The sequence below is a fragment of the Triturus cristatus genome, chromosome 10 (assembly GCF_964204655.1).
Source record: "Triturus cristatus chromosome 10, aTriCri1.1, whole genome shotgun sequence".
Classification (NCBI taxonomy): Eukaryota; Metazoa; Chordata; class Amphibia; order Caudata; family Salamandridae; genus Triturus; species Triturus cristatus.
In genome coordinates, this window is record NC_140593.1 from 1,144,874,028 (window position 1) to 1,144,887,790 (window position 13,763).

The window sequence follows — 13,763 nt, forward strand, 5'->3', positions numbered from 1 at the left end:
TTATTTCTTTCTCCGAAACATCATCCTCTTCCAGTGGAAGTGAAACAGAGAGTAGTGATAACCATCCCACTTTCAATAGACGGTGTAATTTTCAGCAAAACTTTAAAAAAAAAATTCAAACTCAACAACAGCAGTCTTTTTTAGGGAGAGGCCAGCAGAAAACACGAGGAAAAACTTGTTTCAACGATCAGCCATGGGAGATGTCCACAAGGAGACAGAATTACAAAAACTAAAAAAGTCATCTATTTATAATCTTTCAAATAAAGTGCTGACTAGTGCGGAGCTAAGTATTTTAGAGATGGGCCTCACTTTTGTCCCAACAAGAAATACTAATTTTGTACAAATGAAGACAGAATTCATTGAATTCTGCAGAAAGATTCGCCTAACAACCTTTTTTAGTGGTCAACCCATAACAGATAATTTGGAAACAACGGGACTGCGAAAGAAATCGAAATTTTTTCCACCCTCGATTTAAATTCCCAAGGAGGTAATCACGTTCGAAAGAACTGTGCTATCTGCGATTTCAGAGATGGAGAAAAAGAATAGAAAGTCTATGAAAGATAACATAACACCAGCACAAAAAGAGGCGCTTTCAAATTTAAAGAACGATGTCTCTATAACGATAAAACAGGCCGATAAAGGCGGTTCAATTGTGGTTTGGGGCATCCCCAGTATACAGCTGAAGTGAACAAACAACTCAGTAATAGCGAATGCTATAAGAAAATCTCAGCGGACCCCACCTGGGAATTACAAGAACATTTGTTCAAGATCCTAAAAAATGGATATGATCAAGGATTCCTAGGAAAGAAGGAATTTGATTATTTACAAAACAAACATCCAAGAATACCAATCTTTTATGCACTCCCTAAGGTACATAAGGATGAAAACAATCCACCAGGGAGGCCAATAGTCTCTGGCTGTGACTCTTTGCTAGAACCTATTTCCAAATTTGTGGATTTCTTTTTGAAACCCTTTATGGTTGAAGTCAAATCTTTTTTACAAGACACCACTGATTTCATTAATAAACTGGCGTCAATGGATTTTGACAAAAACAACTTGCTAGTGAGTATGGATGTGGTATCTTTATATACCCAGATACCACAAGATGAAGGACTAGCTGTACTAACTTCATTATTGGACAGCAGAATACAACCAGTGAAAATTCCAACAGAATTCATTATTGAATTGGCGAAGTTTGCTCTAAAGAAGAACTACTTCAATTTTAAGGATGAATTTTACTATCAGATAAAAGGAGTAGCCATGGGGTGTCCATTCGCCCCGGAGTTAGCAGTTCTGTTTATGTCCAAATATGAAGACAAATTAATCTATGCTAACAACCCCTTCAAACAATGGATCGGCAGTTGGGTCCGCTACATCGATGATATTTTTATGGTGTGGACGGGAGGTGAAAAAGAGCTACACTCTTTCCATGACTGGTTTAATAACAGGCCAGTCGACATAAAATTCAGTTTGAATTACTCTAACCTAAAAATGTCATTTTTAGATGTCGAGGTTTATGTGTCAGATGGACAATTAGTGACGACACTTTACAAGAAAGAAACGGTTAGAAATAAGGCCCTGCATTTTTCAAGTAATCACCCTCGAAACTTGAAGGACAATTTGCCATTTGGGCAATTTCTAAGAATAAGGCGTAATTGTTCTTTCAAAGAGGAGTACATTCTTCATGCCAGTGCCTTGAGAGAAAAATTGCTGGGTCGTGGATATCCTAGTAAGCTTTTAAAGAGAGCAATGAAAAGGGCGTGGTGGATACCTCGTGAGACCTTACTTGAAAAATACAAGAAATCCAAGATGGAGAGAATAGTATGTGTATCAACTTTTTGCCCCACGTCAAATTGGCTTAAGAAAGTGATTTCTCAGAATTGGCATCTGGTTAAAAATCTTGATAAATCACTAACAGAAGCTTCACTCTTTGCTTTTAAGAAGGATAAAAGCATTGCCAATCAGATTGTTAGAGCGGCATTACCAAAATCAAAACCAACCACTTTACTTGATTACATTGGCTTACCTCCAGTAAGAGGACATCATAAATGTGGCACGTGCATTTGCTGCGAATCAACAATAGAGGGAGAACTGTTGACATATAATGATATCCATTGGAAACATGAGACCTTCACCAACTGTAAGTCCAAATATGTTGTTTATGGAATTTGGTGCCCGTGTAAAAAACTGTACTTGGGTAAAACCAACCAAGAAATCCGCCACAGTATTTCACAACACAAATCAAGAATTAGGAAAAATGTGCAAACTGCACCTTTAGTAAACCACTGGCATGAACACACACACACACACACACACACACACACACACACACACAGAGATCTAAGGTGGACAGTGATTTCTAAAGTCGAACAAGACTATAGAGGGGGAGACCTAGATTTCAAACTAACAAAAAGAGAGGCTATGTTAATTATTCGATTTAATACAACAGCCAATGGGCTCAACGAGCTTTGAGATTTTTAAACTGTAATCTCAAGTTTTTCCGCGAAAAACGTCTTGTGACTCCATATAGATGCAAAGAATGATCATGCCTGCAGGAGGCTGTCATTATCTAATGGGCAAGAATGACTTTGTCCGTTTTTTTAAATATCCACACTTTGTGCCTGGAGTATATAGAATTGCGTTCTGCAGCCATATGTGCACTTCTTTTTCAACAAAAGACGTAAGTGGAAGCACCATGTGGAAAGCAGTATGGATAAGACGCTATACAAAGAACGATCCGTCCTGAAATTGACCAGCTTTAGAACTACTACAATTCCCAGTTTCCTTTGAGCAATTATGTCATCAGTCAGACGCAATTGTATGACGGAGCTCTGAGCGTCTCACTCGAACAACCGCCCGGTCGAAAAACAAACGGGAATTCCTTCTTTGTGAAGAGATGTAATCAATCATTTTAAGGTAAGCGAAGCTATGGTACATCCCTTTAGCTTTACGCAATTGGCTAGCACGCTGTAGCAACGTGAGTGCCTAGTAGACCAAACTTTCAAAATCGACGGCTCAACAAATATGTTTCTCATTATTTTCCAGCCACCCGGCATTCAATTGAATTGGACAAGTTTGTTCCTTTGAAAACTGAATACATTCAATCAGGTATGTTAGATTCAAATGAAAGCCGATTTTGATATATCTAAAAGCTCCATTTCGCTCGTTCTTCAAAACAGTTCTTTCTGATTCTTTTAGTAATGTAGTGCATACGTTGAATCTCCATGAGCGACATACCGCCTTTTGCACAGCCACAAGCAAGAAGATTTTTCATACCTTGGTCCTTCCCGTATTCTTTTCTTCTTAAAATGACGTGATGTGCCTTTTACAGGGATGAACAAAAGAGAACGATTGAGTTCTGAATGTAAGCGCTGATGAGTATAGAAGCAGGACAAGTAAGGTCATTTTTTGAGGTTATTCATTAAGACAGGGTTTCTGCCTTTCTGTTTTCATGTTTTTCAGCTTTTCTGGTCCTGAGGAGAATCCCTCAATTCGACGGGATTCGAAACGCGTAGACCACAGCATTTTTTAGGCTAATCATATGAACTTCGGTTTATTGTAACAATTGAATACCCTATATGTGGTTGGCGATAGCCTTAGCCGCTTTGTTGTACTAAACTTTATTGCTTCAGTTGTTGTATAAAGTGTCTCCTCAGAGAATTTATCTGTGGGAGCAGGTTTAGGAGGGAGTATGATTGTTAGTGAAGATGAATGCCAGTTTGGTGGTGAAGTTCGAAGTGAGTTTGAAGATTGAATGCGAGGTCTGATGAGTGAATGTGCATTACAGTATGTAAGGTGGTAACTTCGGAGAATAGTGTGAATAAGAAAGAAAGGGTGGGTTTTTGTAATGGTGAAAAGAAAAATTTCTGATTTATAGGTAAATTGTGATTTGGATATGTATTTTATGTGATTTTTCCTAAACAATTTTGAATTAAATCCAACGGAAAAAGTGGTTGTTGTAGCATTTGTTTTGTTCAATGCACTAGAAAACAGTTCTTGAATGATTTGCAGCACTGGCGCTTCTTCTTGTTTTATTTACTAACAGCATAAGTGAGTACTGTGTATGATATTATGTGTGTTAAACGACCCACTTGCCTCATTCATTTTCTTATAATGACTAGATCCCACTGATATTCATTCATTTAGCGGCAAACTAATAAGCCCTATGCATTGACCATGTTCCTTTAGTCTTGGATTGTACCGTCCCACTACTGACTGTGACACCCATTGAGTTCCGATTACTATTCACCCTTATCATTTCATTCTACTCTTCCCATTTTTCATGGTATATCCTACCTTTATGCCAAGCCTTATTAGTTACGCTCTATATATGTGTTTAATTATTCAGCCCATGAGTGTTCTTAATTGAGTCTTAGTACTGAGGATGATCTTAAAATTATAAGAGGTAGAAAAGCTGATGATCTGCTCACATCAAGACTCATTGATCATGCTTACTTATGTACATTCCTGAGCCCAGAGACACGTGTTCGCCCATATACACAGGTCACTCCCTCAATTTGTTGCACCCTATGATCACATTTTATATTGAATAAATGCTACAACAATGTAATTAAGTGTATCCATTTCATACATAGTTGCTGGTCAGTCCTGAGGGGCCAACTTCAGGCCGAATGAAAGGACCGAGACAGAAAATGCAGATTTCTTTTGATACACAACCTCAGGTACTACTGGCTGGTGAGAAGCTGCTAGAAAAACAAACACATACATCTATAAAGTCCACAGTTTATAAGAAAACTACCCACAGGATTCAGAGATAGGATTCCTTCAAGAGTCTACAGAAAAAATGATTAAATACCATCCTCTTCTCTTTCACTGGGAGTGGAGTTTCCAGATGGCTTTCTGGAAAGTAGACTTCTTTTCCGAAATTGGAAATAGGTACTTCTCAAACTCAGATGTCTGACAAACTAAACACTTGTACAACCAAAGAAATGTACATTTGCAGAAATATCCCTTGAGCACAAAGGCCCAAGATTGCCTTGAACGGGGAATCGACTTCATAATAGGAGAACATAAGTAATACTTTGAACTGTACAACTTAAACACCTTATTTGAAGACAATCTGTGGGCTACCTTTGATGGTAAACATTAGCGGCAGGTATAAAAAAACACCCACACGAATATTATTCTATTTCTTTGAAGAGGCTACAATAAGAAAAAGCGAACAAAATATTTTTATCATATTACAAGAAAATCCTTTAACAGCCTTTATTATTATTTGCAGATACAAACCTCCCCACTCAAATGGTCCCATCACACAAACAAACAACTACAAAGACATGATTGAGAAACCATTTAAAACAATTCAGTGATAATAAGCACCCAAAAACTTGGCAGAGTTGTAAAGCTAATGCAAGGCAGGTTCAGTAAAATAAATTAAACAAAGAATGTGCAATTAAAAAGATTGTGAAATAATATGATTTAAAGACAGTGCTCGTTCTGTCAGAACTAAGCAGCACATTCTCAAATCAAGAGAAATAAAGAAGTGGGACTGCTTGAGGGGGATAGAATCTCAAATTTCAGAGCTAGGTCCTATCCAGCCTTTCCTTATGAAGACCACTGCTGTATGTGTTCCCTTCTGAGGCTGCTGTATCAGGATGCATGACAGCTGAAACCTTGCAAACCAGTGGAGGCTGGGTACAGAAGGAGGCATACAGCCGTGCTGCTGTGACTACTATTGCACAATAGCATTGTGGCACTTAGAGCACTGACGCGAACTAGCCTTTTATATTTATTTCGGTACCTTATCCATGGTTTATTCAGAGCGGCCGGTTAAAACCTACGGCTGTTGCTTCAGGAACGACTGGACCTACTTTCTCAGGCCCTTGGATCTACTGGAAGGGGTCTGGAATGTTTTGGATAAACCTAGGCAGGTGACTGTGGGAGAGGGTCTTATTGATGTGATGATGCAATGGGGCTACATCCTGGAGTACTGCACTGTGGGGTTCAGGAACCTAGAAACTGTAGGCCGTATTTTGGTCCTAGGACATTTGTGTAGGTTCTTGCAAGAAGAAAGTAAAAGGATATGTTAATTAGGAACATATGTCATACCTAGGTGAGGAAGGATGGCTGCTTCCAGCCCCTTGGCAAAGTGCGTGGTGGCGTCGTGCAGCTCCAGAAGGGTGCTCAACTTGCTGTCGGGGCCGACGCGCTCCATCTCCGCACTCAGGCACACGGGGAGCGAGGGGACCATGGCAGACAACGTTTGGATCAGGAGCACCGTCACCACTTCCTGGGGGCTCTTGAAGACCTACAAGCACAAGATCAGTAGGTTAAGGGAGACATGCTTACAACTTCTTGTTGGGAAGGCATGTCAGTTCCATCAGAATGGTGACCAAACCTCATCAACATGAGAAGTAGTGGAAAGAGGGAACATGGAAATACGTGCATTTTAGGAACCTTTTCATTTTCAAATGAAAGAACTGCAAAAGTCATGTTTGAAAAGTGGATTTCTCAATTTTGCAGACAAAAGTGTGTGTTTGCTCACTTCTGCTACCTGATTTTGAATCTCAAGTGAAAAACCTGTTGTTGAGGGCAGGAACATGCGTACAGCTATACTGGAAATGTGATACCACTGTACTTTATAGTGGGCGTCTAAAACCGTAAAGGGTCTGATATTATTTGTTGTAAAAACTTCATAAAAATACCAAATGTCGAAATGCACTGTGGGTTAACAAACCAGTTAAAATGTACATCTGTATGGGATACTTTTTTAACGCAAACCCAGAAAAAAGGCAGCGGAACACTGTACAAGATCCACGCCAGGCATAAAGTCAACATGTGATAGAAGAGGTAGCAGGTTTGTGGGCGGTTAATGCATTGGGATGCAGTGTTCGAGGTGCGGCTTCAACTCTTTCCTAAATTGGAACAGCATTGGGTGGTGCTGATGGATGAAGGATGTTCCTGATCCTGGGTGTATAAGTGGGACAGGCACGAAGCCTTGTTTGTTTTGTGTTTACACTTCTTAGCCTGCAGTTTCATGGACACCGAGATACCTCATGTAGTAGCTACCTGCCAGGTGGAGCATCCCCAAGATGCCAAAGGAGTCTGACTCAGAGAGCCAATCTTGGTCTAGTACCTCTCCACTTTTATACTATATATGGATAGGATTGAGTCCTATGGTGATCTTTGCTGATCCCACTCAAGAACAGAATGTGTTCACCCTAACCTATTTCCCTCAAGGCACTCCCCTGACAAACAGCAGTCGACTACCAACATGGAAGGTGATGGAGGGTTCTGTGAACTTCTTTAGAGTATATGGCAAAGGGAAGTGCACATGGATTTGCAGGCTCAATGATTTTAAGTAGCAACACTTAAATAGTACCCCTTGGGCCATTAAGAGGCTATTTGGGGCCCCATGTCCTTACCTACTAACATCCGGCACAAAGGACCAAACACAAACTGGGTTATTGTTAAATTACACTCGAATAGAGTCCAATGTGCGAGAAGGAATTAAAGTGCCTCTCAGTAGCCTGGTTATAACTCTCTAAACGTTTCAGTCTTAGACCAGGGTTCGATATGGGTTTTGCGGAGGTGTGTGAGTGTATTTATACACCAACAGGACTTGTTTATGCGAAGTGTGATGTATACTATCGTGTATAGGCCAGGATTGTATTGATACGTTTCCTATTGTAGGTGAAGTACCATGTCCAGCAAAAAAACGCTTGCCAGCTCAAACATTTCTGAAACGCCCCAGGTGAGACACTCTCAGGTTTATTCATCCACACACCAGGGCAGAGAACCCTGTGCCAACTCTCATGACGGCCCCCATCTACCCAATCTGAATTCAGTTTGTCACTCCTTCGCTCGGCAAGAGCTACACAACTAGCTCAGTGAATGGAAAACTTCTATTCACTATCCAGCTTATGCAGGTAGCACAAGCTAGAATTTGTCAAGCCTGGGAGCAACTGCCGACAATTCAGAACCTTAAGAGTTCAAAAGACAACATCTGTTTCCATGACACCAGATAAGTGCATTATCGCTGGATGCTTCACATCAAGACTTTACAGGGCACAACAGCATGAAGGATGCAAGGGTCCAGTAGAGATTGTGAAAGTTGTGCAGTTCCTGTTCAGGTATTCAGACACCACCCTGGTTAATGGTATACAAAATGCACTAACAAGGAGTTGGAGATTCCAGCAACTTCACCACTCTGGTGAAAGGAAGCACTGAGACAGTCTTGGGGTCTACAGCGCGATTCTAGGATCCCTAGTACTGTAATCACAGTGGAAATACCACGTAAGTGGGCTTTCACAACAACAGACTACCCTGCTCTTATCATCCTTAGTCAGACACTCACCAGCCTGGCAGAAACAATGGACGCAGGGTCAAGGTAGATCTAAATACACAGACTTAGCAGATGTGTGGATCATTTTAAAAAGAAGAGTTTAAATCTATACTGACAGAGGATGCCTCTCAAGCAAAAGAGCGGACCTGCTCACAATCACTATCTGAGATAATATGCTGCAGTCCATCTCAGACCAGACTAGAGACCACCAGGGAGAAGCTCAACCAATGCGGACCCCAACACAGAGATAGTCAACCAGCGAGAAACTTCCCTGCTAGAGCCCATCTATAGACACTGATACACCTGAGGCAGGCAAGTAGATTTTCAGAGGAAAGGAAACATTCTTAAAAGCAGAAAAATGATCTCAAAATTATCAACCTTCTGCCTATGTTAAAGTGGGGCAAAAAGAAGGGTGCACCAGACTGAGCAAGAGAGGTTCCAGAGTGTGAGTTGGGCAGCGAGGATTGAACACATAAGCAAAATTATAAGTAAGAGCCAATGGGCTAGCTTTGGTTCGTCAAACAATGCCATTGGGAAAGACATTTCATCTATATATGCGACATGTCCTAAAAATCATTTGGAATTGGGGGAAAGTTACAAGGTCATCTATGCCTCAGAGCCCTAAAGAACAGAAAAAAACAAAAGTCTGAGATGAGTTCATCTGGGGCCTTTGAATGGCACAAATGCCAAATGTCAGACCAAAAGAAAGCCAAGGGCCAAAGAATTTATCCACAGAGTAAATAGCCAAGTCCCCAGAACCACTTAAATACCAGGAATGAGAACATTACCAAATGGAATAGAAGACTGAAAGTGAATGCCCAAAGGGGTCATTGCTGCTTAGCTACAGTGTACAGTGGCTAAGAGGTAAACTTCGGGTACAAGTCCATCTACTGGAAAGAACTGAGAGCCGGAAGGAGGGTTCTCTCTCTGCTTGGAGTGGTAGAGTCATCCTGTCCCCAAGCGATAGAGAGAAGCCACAGTTGTCAAGTGAGAACTGAACACATAGACTCTACTCTGTACCATTTGTTGAGGTGACGGCCACAACCCAATCAATCTTCAGCAATAACTCTGCCATATTCACTACACTCGTCAACCTGTTCCTGTACTTGGCAAGAACTGACTATATAGAAGCCTGGAGATGCACACTCTATAGCAACAGACATCATTGAAGACAAAGGTGGAGAGGCAGGAGATAGAACCAACACCTGTAGGTGAAGTAATAGTGCCAAAAGAACAGCAAGTCACCATTCCTGAATGGAGGATGCCAGATGGTGAAGTGTTGGAAGTTTACAAGAGAGCGGATCTGAGTTTCAGGCTGGCTACCCTGTCCGGGAACAGACTACTAAAGAGACTTCTGATGTGTAAGGGCAACAGACCATAATCCTCTATCCCTAGGCCACCGACCATTATGGTAAAGCATGCACCCATGTTGCACAGTGCATTTATGACTGGCTCAGATTCATCAGCCACACACAGTGGCCAAGGCACTGGACAGGGTTCAGAAGTAATAGCTGGCAGTACACACTGGTTCGGTGGAGATGTAATTACCAGTGTCATTAGTTATTATCTTTTGATGAACCTTTACTGGTAAAACCATTGGCGCACACAAGGTATACCTCCAGAGAGTTGCTATAATAGGACATAGGGTGATACAGAGTAACATTTCGATCTACTCCCCTTCACGCAAATTGTCTCTACTACCTTGAAGACGCGTGCCTCTTCAGCAGGTGATTACAATATATGCAAATTGGCGCGTTTCGGCCAATACTAACCATGAGCACTGTGCACCATGGGTCAAGTGCCGGCAGATCTCCTTTGGGAAGTGGCACGGTGCGCGCTCTTTGCAGCGTTACTAGGTATTCTTTGGCAAAGGGTGCACAAGAGTGTGCCCACCTCACCAAAGGTCACACTCTGGAATCTGGCAGGAATAATGTTCTTTAAAAAGAGTGAACACGTGCACTCTAGTTGGTGGCCAACAGGGCTTCTCTGCTGCAAGATCAGCAGCAATGCCCTGGATCTACCAGGAAGTGTGCTCTGACAGAGGATGCCCTTTTGTAGGACAGCTGGGGTGATCTAGGCAGTGCTGGTTGGTGTACTCTGGCTATTTGGAGTGGCTTTGCTCTTACAGGAGCAATCGGGTATGCTCAGGTGGAGCTGGAGATGTTATTCAAGCATTGCTAAGACTTGAGATCTAAGCAGGTGTCAGATGCTGACAGCTAAATGTTTGTGCTCTGACAGTACATATGGGATGCTCAAGTTGTAGTGGTGCAAGGGTGTGGTACTTGGGCAGTGGGTGAATGCCAGCATTACCAACGGTTGGTTTCTGACTGGGGTGTGGAGGTACACTTAGTGTTGGGGTGGTGAGGAGCTGCTCTAGCAGTGAAAGAAGGTGCTCATATGCTCTGTTTAGGATTACACAATCAGTGCTTAATTTGAGCCAGTGGCTGTCGGTGGGCCCCACTGCCACTTATTTTCGAGGACTGGCACTTGTTTTTCCTCAACAGGCTTTGATCCAGAGCAAGAGAGAAAAAAAACACAAAAAGGGGAATGTAGGAGGAAGAGAAAGACGGAAAAAGGATGAGAAAGGGAGAAAGAAGGGATGAAAAAACTTGCAAGTGCAAGAGTGAGAGAAAGGGGGCAGGGAGTGTCTGGTGGTGGAAGAAAGAAGCAAGAGGTGGAACGGCCGTGGTATTCAGTTCCATGACCTTCGATGGCACTTGCCGCGGGCTTCTCAGCAAAACTTTGACCCCGGTACGTATTCATTTACAAATTAAGCACTGCACTTAATCTGTATTTCTGAGAGACAGAGTGCAGGGTTGTTCTGGTGATGATCAGGAACATAGCTAGAAGTTGCAATATCTATTAATTTGTTGCTATTAGCACCCCCCAGTTAACTTTCATGCGGACCATGTGACTAAAAAAAATTACTCTTTTTTTTTTTTTAATATCAAGTTTCCATTTTTGTAGATTGCATCTATTACAAGGTTATTAACACTGTGCAGCTTCTACCTTTTAATAAAACACTGTGGAAACTTCGAACTGTCTGCCATCTTGATAACCAGCTGTGTGACTTCACTTCCTGTGACGTCGAGGTTGAAGGGATTTTGAACTACTTCTCCCATGAATCTGTTGCTATTCTACCACTGCTGGGCACAGCGGGTTTTAGCATCGAGAGTGTGTGGGTGTGATTTGGTGACGAGTGGATATTCTCTGGTGACAGCAGGTGTGCTACCACAGCCTGAGTGTGCACTGATGGGGGTAGCAGGCATGTTCACTGTATTCTGACAACAGCTGTTTTGGCAAAGTGATCCTGTGATGGGATCAGGGCCTTCAAGTGGTCTGTACATTTGCATTTTACATGATATCGAAATAAATGTTCAGGTGGCTTAAATTCGGGGTCTATTTTTTCTCGCTACAGCTGTTTTAAAATATCATCACCCGCCTTTTCTTTATATATGTGTATGCCTATGTGTGTGTGTGTGTGTGTGTGTGTATATATATTTTTTTTTCTCTTTTATTATTATTTTTTTTTAAACAACATCGACAAATAATTTTACACTAATCGAACCCAGCCAAGTAGAACATATTTGCAGGATTTTTCTCTGCAAGTGTACTTTCTGAAGAATATATTCCACGTACAAGGGTAATGCGCAGGAGAATACCAGTAACTGTTTTCTGCCAAGTGGAAGCTGGCTGGATGGGACCCCGAAACTGAAATACAACTTTCAGCAGATGCGGCAAAGCGAAAAACTTAGTACAAACCTTCACCAAGGTTGCAAACAATGCAACTTTGCAGCCCCTAGTCCAAGCATGCCTTTAATCCAGGAGCTTGTAGTTCAGAGACGTATATTGCAATCCAGTCCTTAAAATAGGCAGGTGAAGAGTCCAGTCCATGCGCTTCTATCATGTGAAAGGGACATTAGCAGCCCTGCTCAGCATCAGTGCCAGAGTACTGCACTGGCACTTCTCGGAAACAAACAGGTACTCTGGGAGACGAAGTGCATGCACGTCTCGGTTTTTTGACTTAAATGCACTTTGTAATCTGTGCTAAATCCTTGGACCCGACAACGGCTCCGCTCGGACATTTGGAGAGCTTACAAAGTGCAGTATTATGGAAATGTGGTCGTTCAAAGTCAAAAGTAAATTTGAATCTAAACTTGAGCACTTGTGATTGATGTCAGGCACCTAGGACGGTAGGGGCCGGGGGAGGGGGGGCACCGTTAAAACCTCGTGGGAGGGGAGAGATGTGGCGGTTCGATAAGGGAGTTCGGCCAAGTGCAACTTCAAGAAAAGCTGTAATGGCCTGAACTTTCCGTGGCCGAGATAGGGATCTTGATGAGCCCTGAACTCCAGGTACCTTTCCGCCTTCCGCTCTGAGGCAAAGTCCTCACTAGAGGCCACACGCCGGTTCCGGATATGACGTTTGCTCAGTGCGGATTTCCCGCTTCCTTCTCGTTCTAGCTGGTGCTGTTAACGTATTCTAAAATGTGTCTGTTTTTATTTATTTTTATCATATTCAGCCAACTACCCCCTTTGTGTATGGCCTTTGGCCGTGTGTACAGGCCAAGCCCTGTGCCCAAATTCTGTGGGGCCCCAAGCGCCCACGCACAGTCACTGTGACGTGACTGTGCATGAGGCAGGAAGAGTGGCAGGATTTTTTGGCATAAACTTAGTGTCAGATTAATACTATTGACCACTATATTCCTTTATAAGAGCTCACAATCGAACAGCACCTCCAGACTCCGAGTGGATGGAGATGGTCCCATCTTGGATGGGCTGTGAGACAGGGTCTGCAGCTTCCAGCACCGGTATTTGGAGTTTAGCGCCACTATTGCACAGGAAGTTCTGGTCCACCATATGAAGCACATGTTCCAGGCAGGCGACGATGTAACCCTGTGACGGGGCCTTATTTTTTAGCAGCGGTTTTAGGGGCAATTACGAACAAGCATTTGCAATGCAATCGGTCTCGCCTTTGGGACCTTATATGTATTTAGCTACGCAGCACATTAGCTTGGGTGCTGAAACATCTACTGTTCTTTAACATGGAGGAAAAGTAAGTACCAAACTGCGTGACACGCCAGGTACGGGAACACATGGAGAGAAATATTGCCTTTCAGCGGGAAATGGTATAGTCCAAAGATCTGTTTTTAATATAAAATCAGGGCCTTCGGTGGTCATATCACTGAAAATACAAGATTTGAAAAAAATATTATTGTCTACGGGTGCTTGTGGAAGATAATTTCTATGGACTGGAATGCTAGAGAATGCTAAAGTGATTCTGGTATTTTACTGACCTCTGCTGGTCGTTTTCTATCAAGAAAGTTAAATAGAGACAGTTGCCGGAAAAATAAAAAAACAGAGTCCCTCAGCAGAAAGCAATTCTGGTATTTTACAGACCTCTACTGGTCGTTTTCTATCAAGACAGTTAAATAGGGGCAGTCAGTCGCAGCTCGCAATA

At 42.3% G+C, this 13,763-nt stretch overlaps 1 protein-coding gene across 1 annotated transcript in view; it reads right to left on the reverse strand.

The window, feature by feature from the left end:
- COG7 (component of oligomeric golgi complex 7) overlaps positions 1-13,763 on the reverse strand; it is a 338,508-nt gene that overhangs the window by 162,773 nt on the left and 161,972 nt on the right. Inside the window, exon 8 of the mRNA XM_085629498.1 lies at positions 6,070-6,268. Coding sequence (XP_085485624.1) covers positions 6,070-6,268 — 199 coding nt within the window. The remainder of the gene's footprint in view (positions 1-6,069; positions 6,269-13,763) is intronic.